This window comes from Pleurodeles waltl, chromosome 11 (genome assembly GCF_031143425.1).
Source record: "Pleurodeles waltl isolate 20211129_DDA chromosome 11, aPleWal1.hap1.20221129, whole genome shotgun sequence".
Classification (NCBI taxonomy): domain Eukaryota; kingdom Metazoa; phylum Chordata; class Amphibia; order Caudata; family Salamandridae; genus Pleurodeles; species Pleurodeles waltl.
Genome location: NC_090450.1, coordinates 433,755,909 through 433,779,359, shown reverse-complemented (window position 1 = coordinate 433,779,359; position 23,451 = coordinate 433,755,909). Strand labels below are relative to the sequence as shown.

General features: G+C 43.6%; 1 protein-coding gene across 4 annotated transcripts in view; it reads left to right on the top strand.

Moving 5' to 3' along the window:
- The window catches only part of PIK3CB (phosphatidylinositol-4,5-bisphosphate 3-kinase catalytic subunit beta), a 1,042,661-nt gene that overhangs the window by 353,712 nt on the left and 665,498 nt on the right, over positions 1-23,451 (top strand). For all 4 annotated transcript variants that reach the window (XM_069213799.1, XM_069213795.1, XM_069213796.1 and 1 more), the window contains one exon: positions 19,296-19,521. In XM_069213799.1, the coding sequence (XP_069069900.1) occupies positions 19,296-19,521 (226 nt within the window). The remainder of the gene's footprint in view (positions 1-19,295; positions 19,522-23,451) is intronic.

The following is a 23,451-nucleotide window of genomic DNA, read 5'->3' as shown; positions in this document are numbered from 1 at the left end:
GATGAACACGATGGTGAACAAATAGAAGGCCCTTGCAATAGATGGCTCAGTGGCATGGATAATGGGCAAGGCAGACTGCCTTAAAATCACCTTGTCATCTGAGAAAAGATGAAGCAGTAAAAGATGAAAGGTGATGGAAGATCAACATTTTAACCCTATTGTCGACGTGGTGGTGCATTCTGGATGACTTGCCATCGCTTAAACTAATAATTTGTCATATCTACGTAAAGAGCATTCCTGTAATCCAGCCGTGATTTAGTCGTGGCCTGCTCCTTTTCTTTTCTGCTGCACTGAGATGTTTTTTTCCCTGGGCATGTTAAGAAGGTAGAAACAAAGATGCCACTTTCTTGACTTGAGGCAGTAAATGAAAGGTTTTAGTAAACCAAAATCTGAGATTGCGTACAGAGGTTGCAGGTTTGGAGAGTGGCTAGTGAGTCAGATCACTAAGTCATTGATCGGATAGAGCTTCCCAAAATAACAACTTTTTTTCAGCAGAATTGATCTTGAAGTGTTGGCTTGCATCCACGTGACAAAATAGGTCATTTATTTAACCACTATGTTGTCATCGTGGTTGCCATTCAACCAGATGACATCCTGAATGGCATTATGATTGCAATAAAAAGAGATCCTACAGGAGCAAATTAACAGTGCCACTGAAACTCCATGAAGATAGAGCGGGCTTAGACCCGCGTTGTTGCACTGCACAGTTAGCACATAACTATTTAAACAGAAAGTGATAGATCAACTGTGTGTTCGCAGGTCAGGAGAAAAGAATGAAAAAGTAATCTCTGAATTTCTGATTTTGGGGCAAAGAGAACAAATCAATTGGAGAAGAAACTCATGTTGCAAGACAAATATGCAAATCTTTGATTTTATATATTTATAACTGAGTTAAATGCAGGATTCAAATTGATAGCATCTAAAGTGCAGGAAAATGACAGGTGTGTGTCTATAGTTGGATTTTTGAGAGCCTCAAAGATGGGACAGAGAACTTCATTGAGAATTTCACAGTTGCATTGCAGTGCCTTCTTGGGCTATCTGCTCTGATATTGACGTCAAGTAATAAACATGTGAATGGCAGAGGTTTCCAGGGTAGGAACACCCCAGGCCTTAAACATGGACGTCATGGATAATTTTCCACCCTTATGGAGGAGCATAATCATTCTGTTTGCTCTGATATCAATATCTGCAGTGTTGGCGACATACACAAACATTTGGTGCTCAAAGACTCATTTCGATAGATGTACTGCAAACAGAGCTGCTAAGAGTGGCTGGACCCCTGTTCCCTTACTTGGAAGAGGAATTTGGTATTGTCTTTTTAGATTGTCACCACTTTGGATCTCCCTTCTTGAAGGAAGGCTTTTAATGCTAGAAAGATTGCTTTTAGTGCCAAAATGCTTATGTTGAGGTTTAAAGCTAACTTTTCCCACAAATTGCAGCTAGACAATTCCATGTATTGAAAATATGTATTAAACACCCCCACTCCTTCCCAAACTATACACTTGATTGTAAGTGTGAGCTGCAGATGGTGCAGGCAGAAGAAATATCCTACCAAAACTTTTGGAACTTGTGGCCTCATTTGCAAAGTTGGAGTGATGGCAAGACTTGAACGTGCTTGAGCTGGTTGCCCTGTGTTTTACTGAATAGATTGACAGGAAATGAATGTAGTGGGTACTACCCCCATGTAAGGTATGTGCAATCCCAGTCCCCTTGAACTACCAGGCGGACACTGACATGGTTCTTCACAAAGTTGTCCACTATCTTGCCAATGACTGTTACCCCCCTCCCCCGCGGTGATGACAGGCTGAAAATGTACATGTTTCATAGGTTAATCCATTCAGAGGGTACCAAGGATAGGTTTGTTGTAGTTCATTTGGAACCCAAGACTGGGCCCTCTGGGTGAAGGTGAGACCAGACTCTGCCTCCGCTCTTTGTGCAGTACTGAGAAAACTATCCAGGTAAGGATAGCAGTTCCCTCCAGCAAAAACTTCATTGCAGAGGCCCACATCCAGATGTGGCATTAAGTCCAGTAGCAATGTTCCTTGCTATTCACAATAAAAAGGAAGTTTTTCCTGCTTTTTTTTTTTTTTTTTTTGAAGGACAGGCATTCTGCAGATACCACAAGCCACAGTTAGCTGTTACCAACTGCTTTCAGTTCATGAGCCAACATTGACATCCTAACCTTCTGGAGGGGAAGGAATTGATTCTGTTACTCGGCTCCAAAAAGGAGCTGAGAACGCTAATTTGTTTTCGTTCCTGTTTGAAGTTCTTGTGGCACGGACTGTGTCAGAAGTGAGTGGAGTGGCTATGAAAAGTTTAGGGAATAGTCTATTTTTTTATATTTGAGAGAACACATAAGCCAGTGGTTATCTGGGTCCTTAGGTGGTAATTTGCCCTTCCCTACCATCCACTGGAATGGAATGGACCTTCTTTAGGTGCTTACAGGAGTGTAGTGAGCAGTCTCTCTGGAGAAGCCATTATTGTTTGCTAAAGAGGCAAAAAGATTGCACTTACTGTTCTCTCTGAAGTGTCCTTTCTTTGTTTACTGATTAGTACATGAGGAGGAGACACCTCTGCTAGGGGTTTGTGTGAAGAGGTTTCCCAACTTTGAACAACTGGAATGAAAGCTTAATGAAAAGAAGTGATTGCTGTGGTACTTACTAGATGGGACTCACTGATTTGGTGGTGAAGATAGTCATGGTGTACTTTGTCAGAGCAAATGTTGTGCCTTTGGGGAGGTCAAACCAAGTTTTCCCCTCCAAAAGGAAAATCAGTTACTTTTTTTCCTGAGCCTTTGGCATAAGGTACCAGAATCTGCGCTGGCTCTGTGTAGTTGAGGATGTTAGCTGTGATTCTGCACTGCACATTTCATACACCAAACCTCTCCTCCTGCCCCCCCGAATACTTATAGCACAGATGTGAAGTTCCTGCAACATTGGATTAGTGTATTAATGGAGGCGTGTAATCCAGAAAAAGAGATTTACAAGCCTTAAAAGAGAAGATGTTCTACATCAGGTTCTGGTTGTAGTCTACCACACCATCTCGGGGGTATATCTAGCCTCCAATTTATTTTACTTGGGAGTATACTTGTAGGTAAGGAGCGCCTACCATAAGTGTCCTCCTTTCAGTGTTTAAGGCCTTTCTAGATGATCAAAAAAAGTAAAGTCTCACTTCCTTAAAATTTGATAGTGACCCTTCAACCTATACAAAAGTATGACTTTCAACCTCTCTTCTGGAAGAGATGTTTATTGTTGGCAATATATTGTCCTTGGGTGGGGATGGCAAAGATCAAAGCCTTTTGCTTAAACATTTTTATGCAGACTTTCATCATAATTGCATTTAGTTAAGAATGTTTTCTTTCATGTTTTGCAAAGTCATTTGATTGTCACATTAATCGAACTTTTCCATCTTTCTGCTCTGTCTCGAACCCATCCTCCCAGCATTAAGCCCACTTTATTCACTGATTTAAAGAGAACTCTTAGGTTTTAACCACGCACAAGAATGCTTCAAATTTTTTTTTAATCTGTTGTTTTCAATATTTTACACCATCTACAAAACACATATGCACATTTCTCATTGTAGATTCAAGTTTGCTGTGATACCAGTCTTGTTCATGTAAATTACTTTATTCGGCCAAAAGGCCATAAAAGTAAACAAATAAGACACAGCCATATGTATGATATGTAGTGTATCATAACACAACAAAGGAATGGCAGCAGTCACAGATGTACGATGCAACATAAGTACAATTTGTCAAATCCTCACAGCCCGTCCACAAACATGATAATTTTGATTGCTCACATCCCATTTCCAAGACATCAGTCACAGGCTTTGGAGCCCCAGTTTATTCATGTTCCTATCCAGATGGTGTGCCCAGTCCCTGCCCTACTTCTAGATGTTCAAACTTCCCCAAAAGTTTGCACCATGCCTCCATGATGGGGTACTTCTGGCATCCCTGCTGTCTTCCAATTTCAGTGTTATGTGCTCTATCCTTGCTCATTGGATCACATCCCTTCTCAACTGTGTGGAGAACGGGGTCCCCACTGGTTCTCCAGTGCAGCGCATTGAGTCTTTTGGCCAGTGTCAGAGCCGACATCAGAAATTTAGAACCTACCTTTTGCTTAGTGGTCCCCGGTATAAGCCCTAGAAAGTATATTTCAGGGAGCTTGGGACTGTCGCCCCAGCTCTCCACCCAAACACACCAGGATCTCCTCCCAAACCCCTCTTCACAATCCCCTATCATGTGCATAAAATCAACGTAGGCTAGAGCACGTCTGGGGAAAGTTTGAACAACGGTGGGAATAATTTTCGCTAACCGCATAGGGGTTAAGTAGGCCGCTTGAAGATAATTAAACTGCGTATATTAAAGCCTCACATTGTGGGAGGCTTTCTTTATGTTCCCAACACTGTCAACCATTGATTAACTGTGAGCTGATTCTAGAGCTGAGTCTCCCATTGGGCCTTCAAGGAGTGAGGGGAGCGTTAACATATTCAGCAGTGTCTTGTAAAACCAAGAAATAAATCTGTTCCATCCCCCATAGTTAATAATAACTGCAGGGCTTCATGCATGGCCAGTTCAGAGTGCCCATTTCCCCATAGTTCTCAAGCTATGCCCTCTTTTTTCCCATATAATAGGAAATACATGGCCAGAAGGCCTCGATCATGCCTAAACTGTTAGGTATCGAGCATGATACTACCTGCAGATTTAATGCGTCCTGTGTAATAGTTTATCAATGTACTCAGCCCATTGTGGGTCAATTTAAGGCTTATTGCTTGAAAAGGACAACCATTACTTCTTTTATGCATAATTTTACCTTCATTTAGATTTACAAAGCTCAAATTGGAGATCAATTCCAACTTTTGCAAAATATTTCCTAGATTTTTGTTTCAGGACTCACACCCTAGTTGACCTATCTGGTCAAGTAGTTTGTTTTCTTGATTATCAAGGATTGTCGTTGTCCAGTCTATATGGTTTTTCCTTCTCCTGGTGGGAGCTTGCTTGCCCTATTCAAATATGTTTGGACATGAAGTAAGATGATATGATATAAAAGAAAATATTACTTGTAATACTAACTCTACATAATTGGAGATACTCAGTTCATAAGCAACTCCTGTCTGCTCTTCAACCAAGAAAGATAGCTGGAATTTAGTGCTATCAGTCCTGATTTTGATCGTGTTGCCAAAATGAAATGTCCTAAATACGGTGTGTTTTTGAACATTGGAACTTTATTGACATTGGATCTCCCTAGTGCCTCAAATTGGCTGCGGCAAAATTATCTCTTAGACTAGTACCATATTGTGTTTTTATTTTTTCTTTCTCAGTGCTTATTACTTAGTTGAGATACATTACAGAATTCTGCACACATGTAGAGATTGTCTCTTGTTTATGAATTGAAAGATTTCCATGATGATGAACTAAGATTTCCAGCTCAGGAAGATTTAGAGAATAAAACAAGATTGATCATTTGTGGTGACCACATTTGTTCTATCCATTTCAGGGAGCTTTTAAGTTCAAAATGTTACTTTTTCATATGAAATTTCATAAGGCACTTCGAAGCAGAAGTATTGGCTGTTCCACATCATAGGTTGATAAGGTCCCTCTATTAAGATTAGGATGCATCTCAACCCCATCAAATACAGTTGAAGGTAAAACAAAGATTACAGCTTTGTTTCCCATTGAACCTGTTAACTGAGAAAACCAGTTACCCCTTAGCGTTGCAAGAGTCACTCAGCCAGAGCTGGTGGCTTCTTCCTTTCTTATAGCTAAGTTATGGAACTTCACTCAATTTCAAAGTTTGTTAAAGCCTTTATTATAAAACATTCATTAAAAAACATAAAAAACGTTTTGTTCTGATACTTCTATCTGCAATTTCCTCACCTTTTTAATATTTGCCAGCCATCACACTGGATCCAGAAGCTTTTCAGCAGTACCTTTGCGAACCAGAAGGTGGCGCCGTTCAGCTCCAGCCTGACACAGTTCCACTCTGGAAATGACTTGTGGAGCTTATGTATGCACGACTCCTGCACACTGATGTCAGTTCCTTTCTTTCTGCGCGTCCTGTTGTGGTTCTAGAGCTTCTTCTAATCTCTGTGACTCCTTACCTCAATATTTTATATTGAAAGCTACAGTCTATTAGGGATGTCTCTACCTAAAACGACTAGTTTGAAGCCCTTTAAGGACTGGCGCAAGCAAATGTCTGTGATAGATCCCCATCAAGTGTGCCTGTAGTGTCTGACATCGAGCCATGATTCCAAGGCCTGCAGTGACTGCCTGTCAATGAATTTGAAGGCCATTCAGGACCGCAAGGTGATACTTTATATAACCAAACATAAAACTTCTTGCTGAGACCATTGTAAGTCCAAGTCCAAGATTCAATCCTGGTCCCGTTCTAGCTCCAAAAGTTGCTGAAGCTGCGCTTGAGGCCTAAGGCCTGACTTTGTTGCGATCTAAATTGTCCGACTATGTTGGCAGCACATTGTTTGAGGTCAGGGGTGGCATTCTTCCCCCCCCACCTCGACGACTGGCTGTTAAAGTTGGTCTTGCCTCAGGCCGTTGTCAGCCACCTCCAAACTATGGCAAACCCCCTGTCATATTTGGGATTCCTGTTAATGTGCCAAAGTCACGCCTGACTCCTTTTCAGATGCTCCCCTTCATCTGAGCCATTCTGGACATAATTCAGTTTCGCACTTTTCTCACGTGGAAAAGGTACAGGACATTAAGGTTAACAGACCCATCTTTTATCCTTGGTCCTAGATTTTAGTAAGGTAATCTCTGGAGCTAATGGGACTGATGACCTCCTGCATCCTGCTGGTCGATCACGCCTGGTGGCACATGGAGGTTCTTCTGTGGGATCTAAGGACTCCGTGGCCCCAACATCAAGGGGGGCTCTCCGACCACATTGAGATTTGAGTGGAGACTGTAAAAGATCGAAAGTGATGCTGCTGCACAGTGATTGGGTCCGCAGCAGACCTCTCTCCTTTGACCACCCACAGCTGACAGTAGTGACTGATCACTCTCTTTTTAGCTGGGGCAGCCATTTGGAAGGGGTTGAGATCAAAGGCCTTAAATCTCTGGCGGAGTCCCAGATTTATATTAAATGTTCTACAACTGACAGCCATCCGCTTGGTGCTGAAAGCCTTCCTTCCATTCATTGAAAGGAGGATGCTGCAGGTGCTCACATACAACACCACCATCATGTGGTACTGGAACAAATAGGGCAGAGCAAGCCTATGCTAGGAGGCCTTGTGTCAATGGAAGCGGCTGCACCTCCAAGGCATCTTCCTGGTGGTGAACCACATAACATGATCATGGAATGTCAGTGAGGACAAACTCAGACCTTGGTGCAACACAGATCACAAGTTGCAGTTACTAATCTAGGTGGTGCCAGCTTTCTTTTGCAAATGGGGAGAACCTTGGTTCGATCTGTTTGCTGCTGCCTAGAATGCGAAATGTCAGCACTTTTTGCGTGTTGGACTTTCCAAGAGGTCTCTGGCTCGAAGACACATTATGCTTCAAGTGTACCTTGGGACTCTGTATGCCTTTCCGCTGATACCCGTCCTGCCCAAAGTTCTCAAGATGATCAGGAATGACCACACCCAAGAAGTCCTAGTGGCTCCTCATTGGGCATGGAGTGTATTATATCCAGAGCTCCTGAACATGAGCATCTGGCCACGGGTCAAGTTGCCGCTACTGGAGGACCTACTGTCATAGTAGCTAGCAGGGTTCTGCACCCAGGTCTTCACAATCTTCACTTTTGTGTGTGGAAATTGGGTGTCGACTGCTGAACACATTTGCTTTTCCTCTGGAGGTGGTTGATGTCATCTGGGCAGCCAGGCGTCGCAGGAGTAAAATGTTATAGTCAAAAAGGCCAAAGGTACACAGTTCCAGACAATGGATTCTGTACAAGTGCATACAATAAATGGTGGAGTCTGTGAGTCTGCTCTTTTTAGAACAAGAGCCCTCACTCACCAATTGGTGACATGCTTCATCATCTGGCTTTTGCTCCTCGTCAGGCCGGCACTGCAATGCCTGACAGGCCCCTCGTGGGGGCTCTTTGCCGAAGATCTTTTGAATGAGAAATGCCGGTTGTTATGTGCTGGAATATGGGATTGGTAAAGTGTGAGAGTAAAAATGGCTAAGGGTCTGGAAACAACAAATTTAATCAAACATAGACCCTTGTCATGATTAAAAACAAAATATGGGTGAGGATTAGAAATAATGTCTAGTCCACCCTCAAAAACAGACAACTAACAGTCCCTAAATTGAGGGAGTGTGGAGAGGTAGAGTACAAGAATCACTATACTTCTATCATAAAGGTCAACATGTTTCTCACAAAAAATGTCATTAAGATCAGTGTGATTCGTCAGGACCAAAAAAGTACCGGGATGACGGTGAGCATCAGTAGTCCAAACTGGTATAATTAACTAAATGTAAATATAGATGGTAAGTTATACATAACAGTCATATCTAAACATATGAATCAATTGTGATTTTCAGAACAAATTCCAAAATTAGGGCATAAGTGTCTAATTACAGTCAAGAAGGGAATGCACAGATTGTAAATACAATACAGTTGATTTGTAACAGTGGGTACCCAGCACAGTGGTATGGCGTAACAAATAATGAGTAGTACCAAGTATATAGGTGATGCTATAGATAAGTGTCAGCTCCCACCAAGAGATGATATGGTGGAGAGTTAGTAACATATGACGTAAATATCCCTATCATATCCCATAGATGCTGGTTTCATCAATGGGCCCCAAAATGATAGCTCCAGTGTTTTAGCAAAGAAAGGGTACAACTCTGCTCTTCGGCGTCTAACGATACAAAAGGAGAAGGAATCCATATATTTTTGTATATGCTGGATAAATAATGAACGCTCCCACCAAGTACCTCTATCGGCACAGGAGTGTCCAAAGTATCATCATGTTGTCGATGGCCAGATAGCCTCCAAATTGACAGCCCCCACCAAGTGCTAAAAACGCAGCTGATACGTCCTATTCTATAGCGTCTCTCAGTACGTGAAGTAAAACAAAAAGATCACAATGCGGATCTCCCAGAATCGGGCGATCCTCTATTTGGCATAGAAAATAACGTGGAGAGAAGCAAGGCTTACCCTGCTTTTGGAGACCACCATGCGGAGTACCTGCCCCTGCTCCGCGTTCCCGTAATGAATGACAACGGGACCGGAGAGGAGAGAATAAATGGTGGATCTCCTTGGTCATAGAAAGTGGACTAACGACTCGAAAGTATGGCGGCCATATTGTCACAATGTTTTGAAAAACTGTGGTGGCCATCTTGAAACAGCTCTGAGCCGACCCAAGATAGACCATAAATCAGTCCCAGAATGGAGGCAGATCACCTCTACCCCCAGGGTATTAATCAACAAGGAATAATCATGCAAAAATAATTTCTGGTTTAATTAATGATAGGAAACAACTAAGGTCTAGAACTCCAGGTGGCCATAGAAAAGAATAGATTCTGAAAGAAAATGGAAGGCTAAAGGAGATCGACTCCAGAACCTTTTTGGAGAAGGAAAAAGATGGAGTCATGAAATTATAGTGAGACTCTCACGGAAGTGTTATAATGAATGTATGTCTAATTATAGAGACAACTAATTCTAGTGGCCCCTAACATATATAAATTCTGTATATTGATTATTATTCCTCCACGGCTAGAACCTACGTGTTAGAACTAAATAACTATCGGTTAGTGAATTCCAACCAGGGTATATCATCATTTAGTCTAGAGCGATGTGTTTCTATCCTGAACACCCAACGTTGTTCTTTCTCATAAAGTCTCCTGGTACAGTCTTTTGTGTTAGATATGCGTTCCAGTACAACCCATCTCAGGTTGTCAGGTGTCTGTTGGGATTCAATAAAGTGCTTAGTCAACTTCGTTGAGGCTCGCTGGCATCGTATTGTGCTCCGATGTTCGTTAATACGTGTTTTAACCATTCTAGTGGTCATGTCGATATAGCGATAGCTGCATGGACAGGTGATCATATAGATGCAGTTCTTGGTACGACAATTTGTTTGTGTAACTAGACGCCATGGTGTCCTCTCGCCCAAGTCCACAATTTGTGTATGCATTGAGAGGGGACATACATTACAATTGCCACAAGGATAATGTCCTATAACCCCTAGCCAAGATCTAGGCTGTGTATCATCACGGTTTCGTTGTAGTACTGGTCTAGTGTGTACTACTAGGTCTTGAATATTCTGTGTGCGTTTGAATGCAAACAGGGGGTGCGGCAAGGCCTCACCTGAAATATTCAAAATGGGACAATGTTTTCTAATGGTCTTTCTAACTTGGTTACTCAGAGGAGTAAAGGTACTTACCCAAGTTAACCTTGAATGAGGTTCACGTGAGTTTGTGTTGAGAAGAACATCTCTCGGTATATTTTGTGCTCTTTTTCTGGCTTGATTGATAATACGTAGTGGGTTTTTACGGTCTACTCACTTATGACTTAGAATTTCGGCTTGGTTATTGTAATCGGAAACCTCCGTGCAGTTGCATCTTAATCTAAAAAATTGACCAAAAGGTAAATTCTGTTGCAACGATTTGGGATGGGTACTGTCAAATAATAGTAGACTATTCCTATCTGTGGGTTTATAAAAGATGGAAGAGTGTAAAGTTCCATTAGTTAAAATGATACGTAGGTCGGGAAAAGAGACTTCATCTGTGGAGAAATTGGCACTGAAACGTAAATTACGGTCCAGAGTGTTGATCCATTCAATGAATGCTGTCGCTTGGTCGCAGTGTCCTTTTCAGACTACTAAAATGTTGTCTATGTATCGACGCCATAGTCTGATATTGGAAGAAAAAGGTTGAGTAGGTGGTAAATTGTATCTTGATTCAAAAGTATACATATACAAACAGGCCAAACTGGGAGCAAATGTGCTACCCATTGAGGTCCCTTGAATTTGGTGGTATAATTGGTTCTCAAACTGATAAGTGTCTGCCACCCCTGCTGTGAGGTTACTGTATAAAAATGATTTTCATAAGCGAAATACCTAAGCCCACGACTTGTGATTTTCGAATGGTGTGGATCAAAGCAACTGAATGCTTGATGCATTCAAAATAGTTTCACTGAGCAATCCATGACAGGAATTGCAACAGAGCATTTTAATTTTGTTGTCCTTGTAATTAAATAGGTGAGTCACTCCAACTCTGGTGATGTTGCCCTTACCATGGTGTGTCACAGCATCCCTTAGGTGGGAGTCTGGAGATGATCTTGCCTGACATTGTTAGATATGTCTGAAGACTTCACCACCAAGGAGCCTACTGTCTACTGGATCACTCAGTATCTTCAACCATGCTCTCGAAAGTTCTAAACTTGGTTGTAAGTTTTATTTTTTATGTATTTTTTTTATATTCAGGGTTTAGCTTATGAAACTTTGTACTTTCATCTCTGCCCAATTTCTTTACAGTCCAGTGGGGCATGCCACAGGTGTCAGTCTTACTGTAGTTTGCCATTCAAATTTCCCCCAATTTAATGCGTATTTCAGATCCTTTTTGGGACCTCCTGATTGACTACCTTCTCTGCTGTCGCTTCAGTGTGAGAAAGTGACTGTTTGAGTGGGCACCCCCATTTTTGTGAACTGGTGCTGCTGTTTTTTGTTTTACTGTGTGCACTAGGACACTATTAACTAGGGTCCAATGTATGTGATCTGACCCTTAAAACATGTCAGAATTGGCCTACTCCTAATTTTCAATTTTAACTTTCTGTTAAGGCTTTAGTATATGGTGCCCCAAACTGCACCCATGGCATGGACGTTAATTGTCACTAATGGACTTCGGTGTTACTGTGCCATCCATAATGTGACAAGGCAAACATGACTCCTAGCCTACCACTGTAGGCTGGCTGCTGCAGTTTTAAAACTGCAAGCTGACCTGTCAAAATGACTTTTTGACAGGAGGAAACCTCCCTTTTAATGAAATACCCATTGTAGCTCACATGGCAAGTGCATGGTATTTCAAAATAGGCTATTTTCACTGTAGAATGACTGGCTGACCCATAGAGATACACTGTGAAGCAATATTAACCCGTTCTGTGCCCAGGACGTAATGGTTACGTCCTGAGGCACAGTACTGCTGTGCCCAGGACGTAACCATTACGTCCTGTGCACAGAGCCTAGCGCTCCCTCAAGGGGAAGCCCTGACCCTCCCACCCCCCCTGTGACGTCACAGGGTCTCCCCCATCGCGCTGGAAGCTCTGCAAAGCATTTCTCTTTCAATCCCATGGGGGAGGCCCGGTGGGGCTTCAAAGGGAAGGAAATGTATTTCCTTCCCTTTGAAGTCTCTCACAGGGTTTCAAAAGCCGGATTGCTTTCAATCCGGCTTTTGAAACCCCACTAGACACAAGGGATTTTTTTTTTTACTGAAACTGTCAAAAGGGAGCGACCCCTTGGGCAAGGGTCGCTCCCGGGGGGGGCATTTTTTGGGGAAGGCCTTTTCTGCCCCCCCTGAGGGCAGATTGGCCTATTATTAGGCCGATCTGCACCAGGGGGGGGCAGAAACCTCTAGGCACTAGGGATCTTTTTTTTTTTTTTGTAATTTTTTTTTTTTTTTTTTTAGGTGGGGAGCGACCCCTTAGGCAAGGGTCGCTCCCTTAGGGAGCAATATATATGTAGCCCATTTCTGCCCCCCTTGGGGGCAGATTGGCCTATTTTGATGAGGCCAATCTGCCCCCAAGGGGGGCAGAAACCATTAGACACCAGGGAGCTTTTTTTTTTTTTTGCGTGAATTTCACGCAACGGGAGCGACCCCCTTGGGCAAGGGTCGCTCCCAGGGGGGGGCATTTTTTTGGGAAGGCCTTTTCTGCCCCCCCGGGGGGGCAGATCGGCCTATTATTAGACCGATCTGCCTCCAGGGGGGGCAGAAACCTCTAGGCACCAGGGATCTTTTTTTTTTTTCTTTTTTAGGTGGGGAGCGACCCCTTAGGTAAGGGTCGCTCCCCTAGGGGGCAATATATATTTAGGCCATTTCTGCCCCCCTTGGGGGCAGATTGGCCTATTTTGATGAGGCCAATCTGCCCCCAAGGGGGGCAGAAACCATTAGACACCAGGGAGATTTTTTTGTTTTTTTGCGTGAATTTCACGCAAGGGGAGTGACCCCTTAGGCAAGGGTCGCTCCCTGGGGGGGGAATTATTTTAGGCCATTTCTGCCCCCCTGGGGGGTAGATCAGCCTATTTTGATTAGGCTGATCTGCACCACTAGGCACCAGGGATTTTTTTGTTTGTTTGTTTTACAGATGGGGAGCGACCCATCAGGCAAGGGTCGCTCCCCTGGGGGGCAAATTGTATTTAGACCATTTCTGCCCCCCTTGGGGGGCAGATTGGTTGATTTTAGGTCAATCCGCCCCCAAGGGGGCAGAAACCACTAGGCACAGGGGATTTGTTTTTTGGCGCCAATGTCACGCAGGGGGAGCGACCCCGTAGGCAAGGGGGGGGTTGGGTGATGGCAAATTTATTTTAAACCTCTAGGCGCCAGGGCAAATTTTTTTTGTGTGTTTTTTTTTTTTGTTTGTTTTTTTAGAGATGGGGAGCGACCCATCACGCAAAGGGTCGCTCCCCTGGGGGGGAAATTGTATTTAGACCATTTCTGCCCCCCTTGGGGGCAGATTGGTTGATTTTAGGTCATTTCTGCCCCCCTGGGGGGTAGATCAGCCTATTTTGATTAGGCTGATCTGCACCGCTAGGCACCAGGGATTTTTTTTTGTGTTTGTTTTACAGATGGGGAGCGACCCATCAGGCAAGGGTCGCTCCCCTGGGGGGCAAATTGTATTTTGACCATTTCTGCCCCCCTTGGGGGGGCGGATTGGTCGATTTTAGGTCAATCCTAAAAGAAACCACTAGGCACCGGGGATTTGTTTTTTTGGCGCCAATGTCACGCAGGGGGAGCGACCCCGTAGGCAATGGTTGCTCCTGGTGGGGGGGGGTTTTGGGGGCAAATTTATTTTAGGCCATTTCTGCCCCCCAACCCCCGCGGGGCCGGCTGAGCTAGAGGCCAAAATCCACAGGTAGGCACTTTGCAAAAAACACCTCTGTTTTCTGTGAAAAAATATGTTGTGTCCACGTTGTGTTTTGGGCCATTTCCTTTCGTGGGCGCTAGGCCTACCCACACAAGTGAGGTACCATTTTTATCGAGAGACTTATGGGAACGCTGGGTGGAAGGAAATTTGTGGCTCCTGTCAGATTCCAGAACTTTCTGTCACCGAAATGAGAGGAAAAAGTGTTTTTTGGCCAAATTTTGATGTTTGCAAAGGATTCTGGGTAACATAACCTGGTCAGAGCCCCGCAAGTCACCCCATCTTGGATTCCCCTGGGTTTCTAGTTTTCAAAAATGCGCTGGTTTGCTAGGTTTCCCCAGGTGCCGGCTGAGCTAGAGGCCAAAATCCACAGGTAGGCACTGTTTTCTATGAAAAAATGTGATGTGTCCACGTTGTGTTTTGGGCCATTTCCTGTCGCGAGCGTTAGGCCTACCCACACAAGTGAGGTATCATTTTTATCGGGAGACTTGGGGGGGAACGCTGGGTGGAAGGAAATTTGTGGCTCCTCTCAGATTCCAGAACTTTCTGCCACAGAAATGTGAGGAACATGTGTTTTTTTTAGCCAAATTTTGAGGTTTGCAAAGGATTCTGGGTAACAGAACCTGGTCCGAGTCACACAAGACACCCCATCTTGGATTCCCCTAGGTCTCTAGTTTTCAGAAATGCACAGGTATGGTAGGTTTCCCCAGGTGCCGAAATCTACAGGTAGGCACTTTGCTAAAAACAGCTCTGTTTTCTGTGATGTGTCCACGTTGTGTTTTGGGGCATATCCTGTCGCGGGCGCTAGGCCTACCCACACAAGTGAGGTATCATTTTTATCGAGAGACTTGGGGGAACATAGAATAGCAAAACAAGTGTTATTGCCCCTTGTCTTTCTCTACATTTTTCCCTTCCAAATGTAAGACAGTGTGTAAAAAAGACGTCTATTTGAGAAATGCCCTGTAATTCACATGCTAGTATGGGCACCCCGGAATTCAGAGATGTGCAAATAACCACTGCTTGTCAACACCTTATCTTGTGCCCATTTTGGAAATACAAAGGTTTTCTTGATAGCTATTTTTTACTCTTTATATTTCAGCAAATGAATTGCTGTATACCTGGCATGGAATGAAAACCCACTGCAGGGTGCAGGTCATTTATTGGCTCTGGGTACCAAGGGTTCTTGATGAACCTACAAGCCCTATATATCCCCGCAACCAAAAGAGTCCAGCAGACGTAACGGTATATTGCTTTCGAAAATCTGACATTGCAGGAAAAAGTTAGAGTAAAACGTAGAGAAAAATAGCTTTTTTTTTCACCTCAATTTCAATATTTTTCTTTTTCAGTTGTTGTTTTCTGTAGGAAACCCTTGTAGGATCTACACAAATTACCCCTTGCTGAATTTAGAATTTTGTCTACTTTTCAGAAATGTTGCGGTTTCTAGGATCCAGCGTTGGTTTCATGCCCATTTCTGTCACTGACTGGAAGGAGGCTGAAAGCACAAAAAATCTTAAAAATGGGGTATGTCCCAGTAAAATGCCAAAATTGTGTTGAAAAATTGGGTTTTCTGATTCAAGTCTGCCTGTTCCTGAAAGCTGGGAAGCTGGTGATTTTAGCACCGCAAACCGTTTGTTGATGCCCTTTTCAGGGAAAAAACCACAAGCCTTCTTCTGCAGCCCCTTTTTCCCATTTTTTTTCTTAAAAAACTACATTTTCACTGTATTTTGGCTAATTTCTTGGCCTCCTTCTGGGGAACCCACAAAGTCTGGGTACCTCTAGAATCCCTAGGATGTTGTAAAAAAAGGACGCACATTTGGTGTGGGTAGCTTGTGTGAACAAAAAGTTATGAGGGCCTAAGCGCAAACTCCTCCAAATAGCCAAAAAAAGGCTCTGCACAGGAGGGGGGAAAAGGCCTGGCAGCGAAGGGGTTAAATATTAATTATGCTATGTCCAGCTAGGGACCAGCTTGAGAAGTAATTGAACAACTGTATTCACCATTAATTTGAGCTTTTAACAACTATGAATGTTAAAGTTGGATTTTTTTTTAAAGGAAATGGTACTTTCATGAAGGTCAAGTTTTCTCTGCCTGTAGGTCCTGGATGCTAATTTGCATTAGCCCTTCAGTTTTTTCCCAGCTAGTTAACGTCCCATGAAGTGTGACAGCTACTTCCAGAGCAGAAACAATGGCTTGGTTATGGGATGTGTTTTTGTTCCTCTGGCAGGAAGACCATTTGGGCTGTGCTCGGAAACTTAATTTGCTTTAAAGTGGCTCCCCCTTACAAGCAGATATGAGATGACATCTGAACAAGCCTCTTATCTTGTCCTCCCAGTAAGACGGGCACCTCACCCAGTGGGGGAAAGCTGGCCTCGGAACTAGTTTGGAGTGACCACAGAGGAGGGGCTCCTCATTACCCTGCCACACATTTTGGTTGGCAGACAGAGACTGCACATGGGGATAAGGGTTTCTCCACCTTACATTTAACTAGTGAGGAGCACTGTGGGGTTGTTTACTGTAGTGCACACAGGTGCTGCTGTAAAAGTGGGTACATTTACCCTTGAAATATGTTAGCATTAGCCAGGAGTCCCCACCCACACTAGTGCCAGGCGTTGAGGTAGCACTTCAAGACACCTTCTTCAGAACACTCTGACCTGTGGAAGAACAGAAGAGGGGACTGCACCTGCAGTTTGGTCACTGTGAGGAGACGTGAAGGACTGGACCTGCTCCCTATTGTATGCAGGATAAAGAAGGGGACTCCGATGGCCAGTTGGCTGGCCTTCTGTGTGGCTACAGTTACTCAGTAGGGTGCAAGAGGCCTTTTTCCTGAAGTGCCCAGCTACCCTGTACCATTTGGACCTGAGCTGCACTTTGCTGTTGGCCTCTGCTGGAGTGAGTCCTAACCCCCAAGTGCTGTCCTGAGGTCCTGGGATCCTTGAACTGTGTCTAACTGTTCTTTTACCACTCCTGAAATCTGGAATTTTGGAAAGGTTTGGATTTTAAGACCTCCTGAGGAGCATGACAAATTTCCACACCGATCTGTGACCTTGCTGGGCTGAGGAAACCGGTTTTCCCCTCTGAGCTTTTCTGCAGCAGGGAACCGATTTCAGCTGGACCTTGGTGAGACGGTATCTTGCCCCATGGAGCAGTCATCGGACAGAGGCTGCAACTTTGTCCCACTGCAGGATTTCAATCTCCAAAAAGGACACCAAGTTTGAAGGTGAAAATCTTGACTGGAAGGAGGCTACTCCAAGTCTTTGCGGCCAAAACGTACAGCTTCACCAGGACCTCGTCCATCATCTATTTGATGCTACGGAGCCCTCTCAGATATGGTTAGTGCCTTTCCCTCCTGAAGGATTTTGACTTCCAAAAAGATCATAAAGTCTCAAGGTAAAACATCTGACCAGGGTGAATCTGATCAGTGTTTCTTTTCTGCTCCCTACAGCGGTTTGCCTGAAATTGTGCATAGTCCTGGTCTAGCGCGGCCACCATGGACTGACATTGGTGCTTTGGTCTTTTTGGCACTATTTTTACTTAAATATTGCTGGTTCCACTTATTAAATAATATTTAATTATTCTGTTAATATAAATTGGAGTGAGATGTTTATTGTGTTGTGTGTTTGGCATTTGAACTGTTTTGGTAATTCTAAATGCTTTAAACCTTTTCTGTAAGTTAAGTCAACGTGCTCTGTGCCATAGCTTCCAGGGTTTGAGCTACAGTTTAAGTTACTGACACGTTTAACTGGACCCAACAGGATGTTGTTCTTATTTCTTGTGGTAGATTACCCTCCTCCCCAACTAACTCATTTTCTCGCAATCAGTAAATAAAAGAAAATGAACAATTTGGAGTGTGAAAGCACAAAATAAAAAAACCACTAGGGTGTGCAGAGGCGGTGTTGGTGGGGGAAGGGTTCTGTCGAGGTAGAAGGAAACACTGGGTGGGGAGAAGCACACAACTGAGGGCAGAGCACGCAGCAGAGAAGCACATTAGAGGTAGGAATGTGGGGAGAATCACAAGGGAGAGAATATACAGAGCATGAGAGTATGAGGGGAAAGTATGTGAGCACATCATGGAGTGCTGGGGTGGGAATTTGGGGGGAGAGCACATGGAGAGCTCATTGAATGCTTAAAAAGAAAAAAAAGTTCTCAGAGTGAGCAGTGGAAGAGGACAAGTCAGCCAAATCAAGAGGAAGGTAAAGAGGTTATGCTCTAGGGAAGGGAAAAACACAAGATGGACAAGGAAAGCCATTTGCTAAGAAGCAACCAAATGAGTGACAATAGAAACTAATGAATGGTAAGCTGAGAAAACCAAAATTTTAAGCAAGGGTTCATACCCTTCTCTAGCTGCAGAAGGCTCTCAAAGGTGGAAGAACACCTGAGGCAGGCATGCCAAGTCAGCTTGGTGCTCAGACCCTAGCCAGACTGGCACCCTAAACATGTGAGGAGGAGAGATGACCTGCCTCCTGATACCCTGCTGCTCTCTCCTCTCCATGCAAGCCCAATACTTTTATGAAATTTCAAAGACCCTTATTCTGTCTAGTTTATAGATGAGCGGCATCCTGACCATCTATGGATTTCTACTCCCAGAACAACTTCTACTTTAATTGCTTATTTGTTAGTAGTGAATGATATTTCAGGGTAGGAAGACGATGTGGTGAAAGGTCAATTACCCCGCTTCAATTTTACAGGTTGGACAGCAGCATCCCACCAGTTTGGTAGTTCTCAATTTGTTCAGTCTTAGCCCAGCTCTTCCCTGACCTTGTTAAAAACACTTTTTATATATGCCTCCACAAGTTAAATGCCTTTCACATATCCTAATTCTGCACCCTTCCCAATTATCCTCTTTCCTCCTCCTGCCATTCACACTGTTCCCACCTCTAGCAAGAGGCCTTTGAACTCAAACAATAGTAGCCAATAGGTGGTTGTCATTTCCTGTCCTTGACAACTCCTTTCCAAGGATTCAGCTGTGTCCCACCCCTCCACTTTAGTCTATCGAACCAAGTGTATCTGTTTCTGGACCATGTCCGAGATTTATTAATGAAATGGATTTAGCGAGTGCTAATTGATGAATATGACACCCTCATCTTATTGAACATCTGGCTCTTCATGTGAAATTGCAGTTATGGTTGCTAGGAATAGATGGGCGCTCCATGTAGAAAGTAGGTTATGTTTTTACCCACTTGCTGAATATTTAACATACGATTTATTTTAAAAATTATCCCGTTCCGTACAGCTATCTTCAATTAATCATTTTTTGTCTATTGCAGTACCTTTGGAAACATGCACAGACGTATCCGCTTTTCAGTCTACTTCATGAGATAGATTCCTATATATTTGAATGTGTGAACCAGGCTGCTGTACATGAGGAGTTAGAGGATGAAACAAGGAGACTCTGTGATGTTCGTCCCTTTCTTGCCGTGCTTAAATTAATCACCAGGAGCTGTGATCCCGTGGAAAAGTTAGATTCCAAGATTGGTGTCCTTATAGGAAAAGGTAATTTCATATGTATTTGTACATTTAGGAAAAGTTGAATGTGGTCATGTATGTTAATTGTTTAATGCTGGTTAACGTAAAACATAAAAGTGTATAACACAGGGGTCTCTATCCTTTTTTTTGACGAGCTACTACTTTAAATGACAATCATCCCGAGCGACTAACATTATTATTGTTGTAATAGGGACCATATAGACCAGATATAATTAGTAGCCACTATCTGCAAGATTATTAGCAGCGATAACCTCAGTGCATCAGGAAGAGTTGCTAGCAGTAATGTAATAGAAGGCTTTGTCAATTTGGAATGCCTCGGTATGTGTATGACATACCAGCCATAGTATGTCTTCCCAGTGTCGCCCATTTTATCACTCGGATATATTTAAATATATTTTGGAAATACAACAGTATGTATTCAAACATAAGCTTACAAGTTTTGAAAATAACTCCTATTTTCATCTTGAATACACGCTTTTCAACGTTGGTATAGATATATTAATTCAACAAACCAAAATCTGCTAATTTAGTGGGCAGGGCTGCTCACAGGAGAGCTACCTGTAGGCAGTTGGAGAGCTAACAGTAGCTCACAAGCTACTCTTTGGAGAAGCCAGTATATAACAGTGTACATTGGTCTTCTTCAGCATTGGCAGTTACAAGTTGTTAGCATTTGATTTAAAAACATGTATATTACTTTAATCAGATCCTTATTTGTTGTGTCATAAACAGCTTGAATTTCAGAAAAACACTTTGTGTGGCTTGTTTTGTATTTTATAACCGAAAAGTGCAAATGTGTTTAGTTTCAAAATTCATTCAACTAAAATGCAGTTTACTTTCTGTTTATATTGTGGTGCAAAATCTGGCCTACCTTGCCTGCGGGACACTAGTGCCACTGCTATGTTAAAACATGTCCTTTGTCCAAGGCACATTTGTGTACATTGCTGCATTGTGTGTGTTCTAGAGAAACACTTACAGCTAAGCAAAGCATGTGCATACATGGTATCTGCTAGCGGAGCAGTTCAATAGGAGTGTTGTGAAGAACCAAAGTCTTCTACATAACCCATGGATCACTCACGTACAGGAAAACAGTCAAGCTTTAAATTCAGAGAAGCACTTTTCACAAATACAGAGGTCAGTTAACAGGCAAGGGAAGTAACACAATCCTTGCCTCGCCCTCAATTGCACTTAACGGCCATATCGGGTGCTTTAGCACCTTTAACTGCCCCTGAGTTGTTGTTTAAAGCTTGTTGATAATGTCTATAAATTCATTATTTTTAATGGGCTTTTCTGCTTACGTAATTCTATCTTTTAAATGCTATTTTCTGTTGACGTTAGAGTAATGTTCGAGCTATGCCTAAATTCTGGTGCCACATTAACTTACCATAAAAAATAAAATGTATTATTAGCAAGTTTATATATCCATGTTCCTGTCCTTGGGCAATATATCCATGTGTCTGTCTTTGGGCAGTGTCTGTATATTCACAGTCCTTGCACCCGACCTATGCTGCTTGCCAGTCCTTACTGCGCCACACCCCAGTGACTCACCATGACATGTTATGTTTGATCGGTAGAAGAGAAGCCACATGGACCCCCGAAGAGAGACTGAGGCTGGGAGTGCCGCCCCCCGGGAGCATCGTAGCAAAGCCACGTTGAGCTGGAAGGCAAGGAGTCTAGGTGCTGACAGATCTCTTCATTGTCTATTGCTTGCAAAACTACCACGCAACCACTGGTCTGCATCTCTCCAACTCCCCATTTTCCAGAGTGTCAGAAGTGCCTAGCGTAGGGGACGCCTGGGCCGAGCATGCGAAGCGGGCGCTTCCTCCAACATTCCAGCAAGTTGGCAAATCAAGGTGAGGAGGCGGACCACAGACTGAAGTTTGTAGCTGATTTAGCAGGGTCTTAGGGAGGACTCTGCAGCTGTGGACGAGCTGTGGTGTGCTATTCACCGTGGCGCAAGGTGTAATGGCCCCATAGATGGAGACGTGACCAGACTAGTGTCCGGTGCAGCTTGATATGTGACAGCCCCTCACCCACTCATCTCATGGCAGCCTCTATTCCCTCAGTCATCCTCTACCATATTGCTTAAGCACAAAGTTTTTTCCTTGCAATCCATTGCTTGCTGTTCCCCTTCTACTGCAGCTTATACTCCAGTGGCAGATCCCTTAACTTGCCCAGTTAGGTCCATTGTGAGATGATCATAGGGACCCCGATGGCACCATAAGGAAGGCTTAGTTAGTACTTGCAGTCTTCAACAGAGTGAGTGGACAATGTCTTACTGATCTAGCAATAGGAAGAAGAGAGGAAAAAAGGAGCTAAAGGGGAGTGTTGGTGCCCCAGGGCCCACGCTGGTAGCTCAGCTTGCCTGTCCTGCTCAGGCCCTATTCACACAGATGCTCCACAGGACGATCAGTAGTGCAACAGGCTGACAGAGCAAATGATCTTACGAATTGCCTGGCCAAGAGAAATCACCGGCTTAGCTGACAGCCCCATGGGAAGCCCCACTAGCTATCTCACCTAACTTCAAATACTTGATTTGCTTCAGCCGCTTTAGCCATTTCAGGCTGAGACCACTCACCATCAAGCTGTCGTCCTTTTCCTGTTCCCAGGGCCACTCCGGGCTGACAAATTCCAGTTACTTCCAGGCACGCCAGGACTGGTGTATATCACAGGAGTTTCTTCTGGTCCCAAGGCCCAAGAAATAATGAGGAATACAAGGCAGAGAGCCAGGATAAGACCCCAGTCTAACACGTATGAAGCTAAGTCAAAAGATAAGGAGCCAGTGTTTCCATCATCATTTCCTTGTGGGCATATTGAGACCTTGTGCATCCAATATTAAACTCCAGTCTTTTCATCAAGCAGGAGGCATCTTGAAGAAGGCATTACCTGCCAAAATCAAAGGTTAAAAGCTGCCGCATATCGTCTAGGCAATGCACAACTTTTGTATTTGCCTCCCCCAGTACAAACAAGTGCTCCGTGCACTCTAACTCTGTACACAAGGAACCCTCTCTTCCCCATCGGATAGGCCCTGCTGCAAAGGAACTAGCATGTTACCCCAGAACAAGATTGGCCCTGGCATTCATTCCAAATAGAATTACTAGCTATTACCTTAAAAACGTCCTGGCAAGTTTTCCAAATAAGGTAAAGCCCGGAAAGTTGTCTCAAAAGGATAGCAATGGATTAATAAAATCACCTTGTATGAACATCTCGTGAACCTCAGGTATCCCATTTTCCCACTTAAGAACCAGTGAGCATTTCTTTGAACCAGAAATTGAACTCATTCTGAGCAGTCCCCTTCTGCAGCCAGGTGCACTGCTGACAGGAGCTAGCCCAGGAGTGAGATCGGGAACTAAATCTGGCAAGTTTGCCAACCCTGTTAACCAAGAGCTTAATCTACATCAATTTACCATCCTGGTTTCCATGCTGCAAGCCCCACCTCCTGTTCGGGCCCTAGATGATATTGCAACTGCCGTGGTGTATAGGAATCCAGAATCCAAAGACTGCTTCATTCCTTTCAGCCCAATATTTTATTACTCCTTATCTATGGAGGTTAGACAAAACTTCATATTAAATTAGTCGATTCACCTGCACTTCTTAGTGCATCTCAGCACTTAACCAAAAAGGATGTTTTGAAGAAGTCTGTGGCCTGGTAGACTTAAACCACTCGCAGTGCCCATCTCCCCAACTAAATACAGACTGTAAGGATCCTGAATACAGCCCTGCGTATACTTATGTACCTAGGGAAACCTCGCCTTTATTGCAGAAAGAGTAATTTTAGCTCTAGTATTCCAGAGACACCTGCACAATCCATTCTCCCTGTTATGGGAATTATTTAGATATCATTGCGTTAGCTGTGACTTCTGAGTCTTCAAAATTTAATACGCAAATTGAAATCATGCGCAGCATAGCAGCCAGTGTTGCAGACGTCAAGAGGAGAAT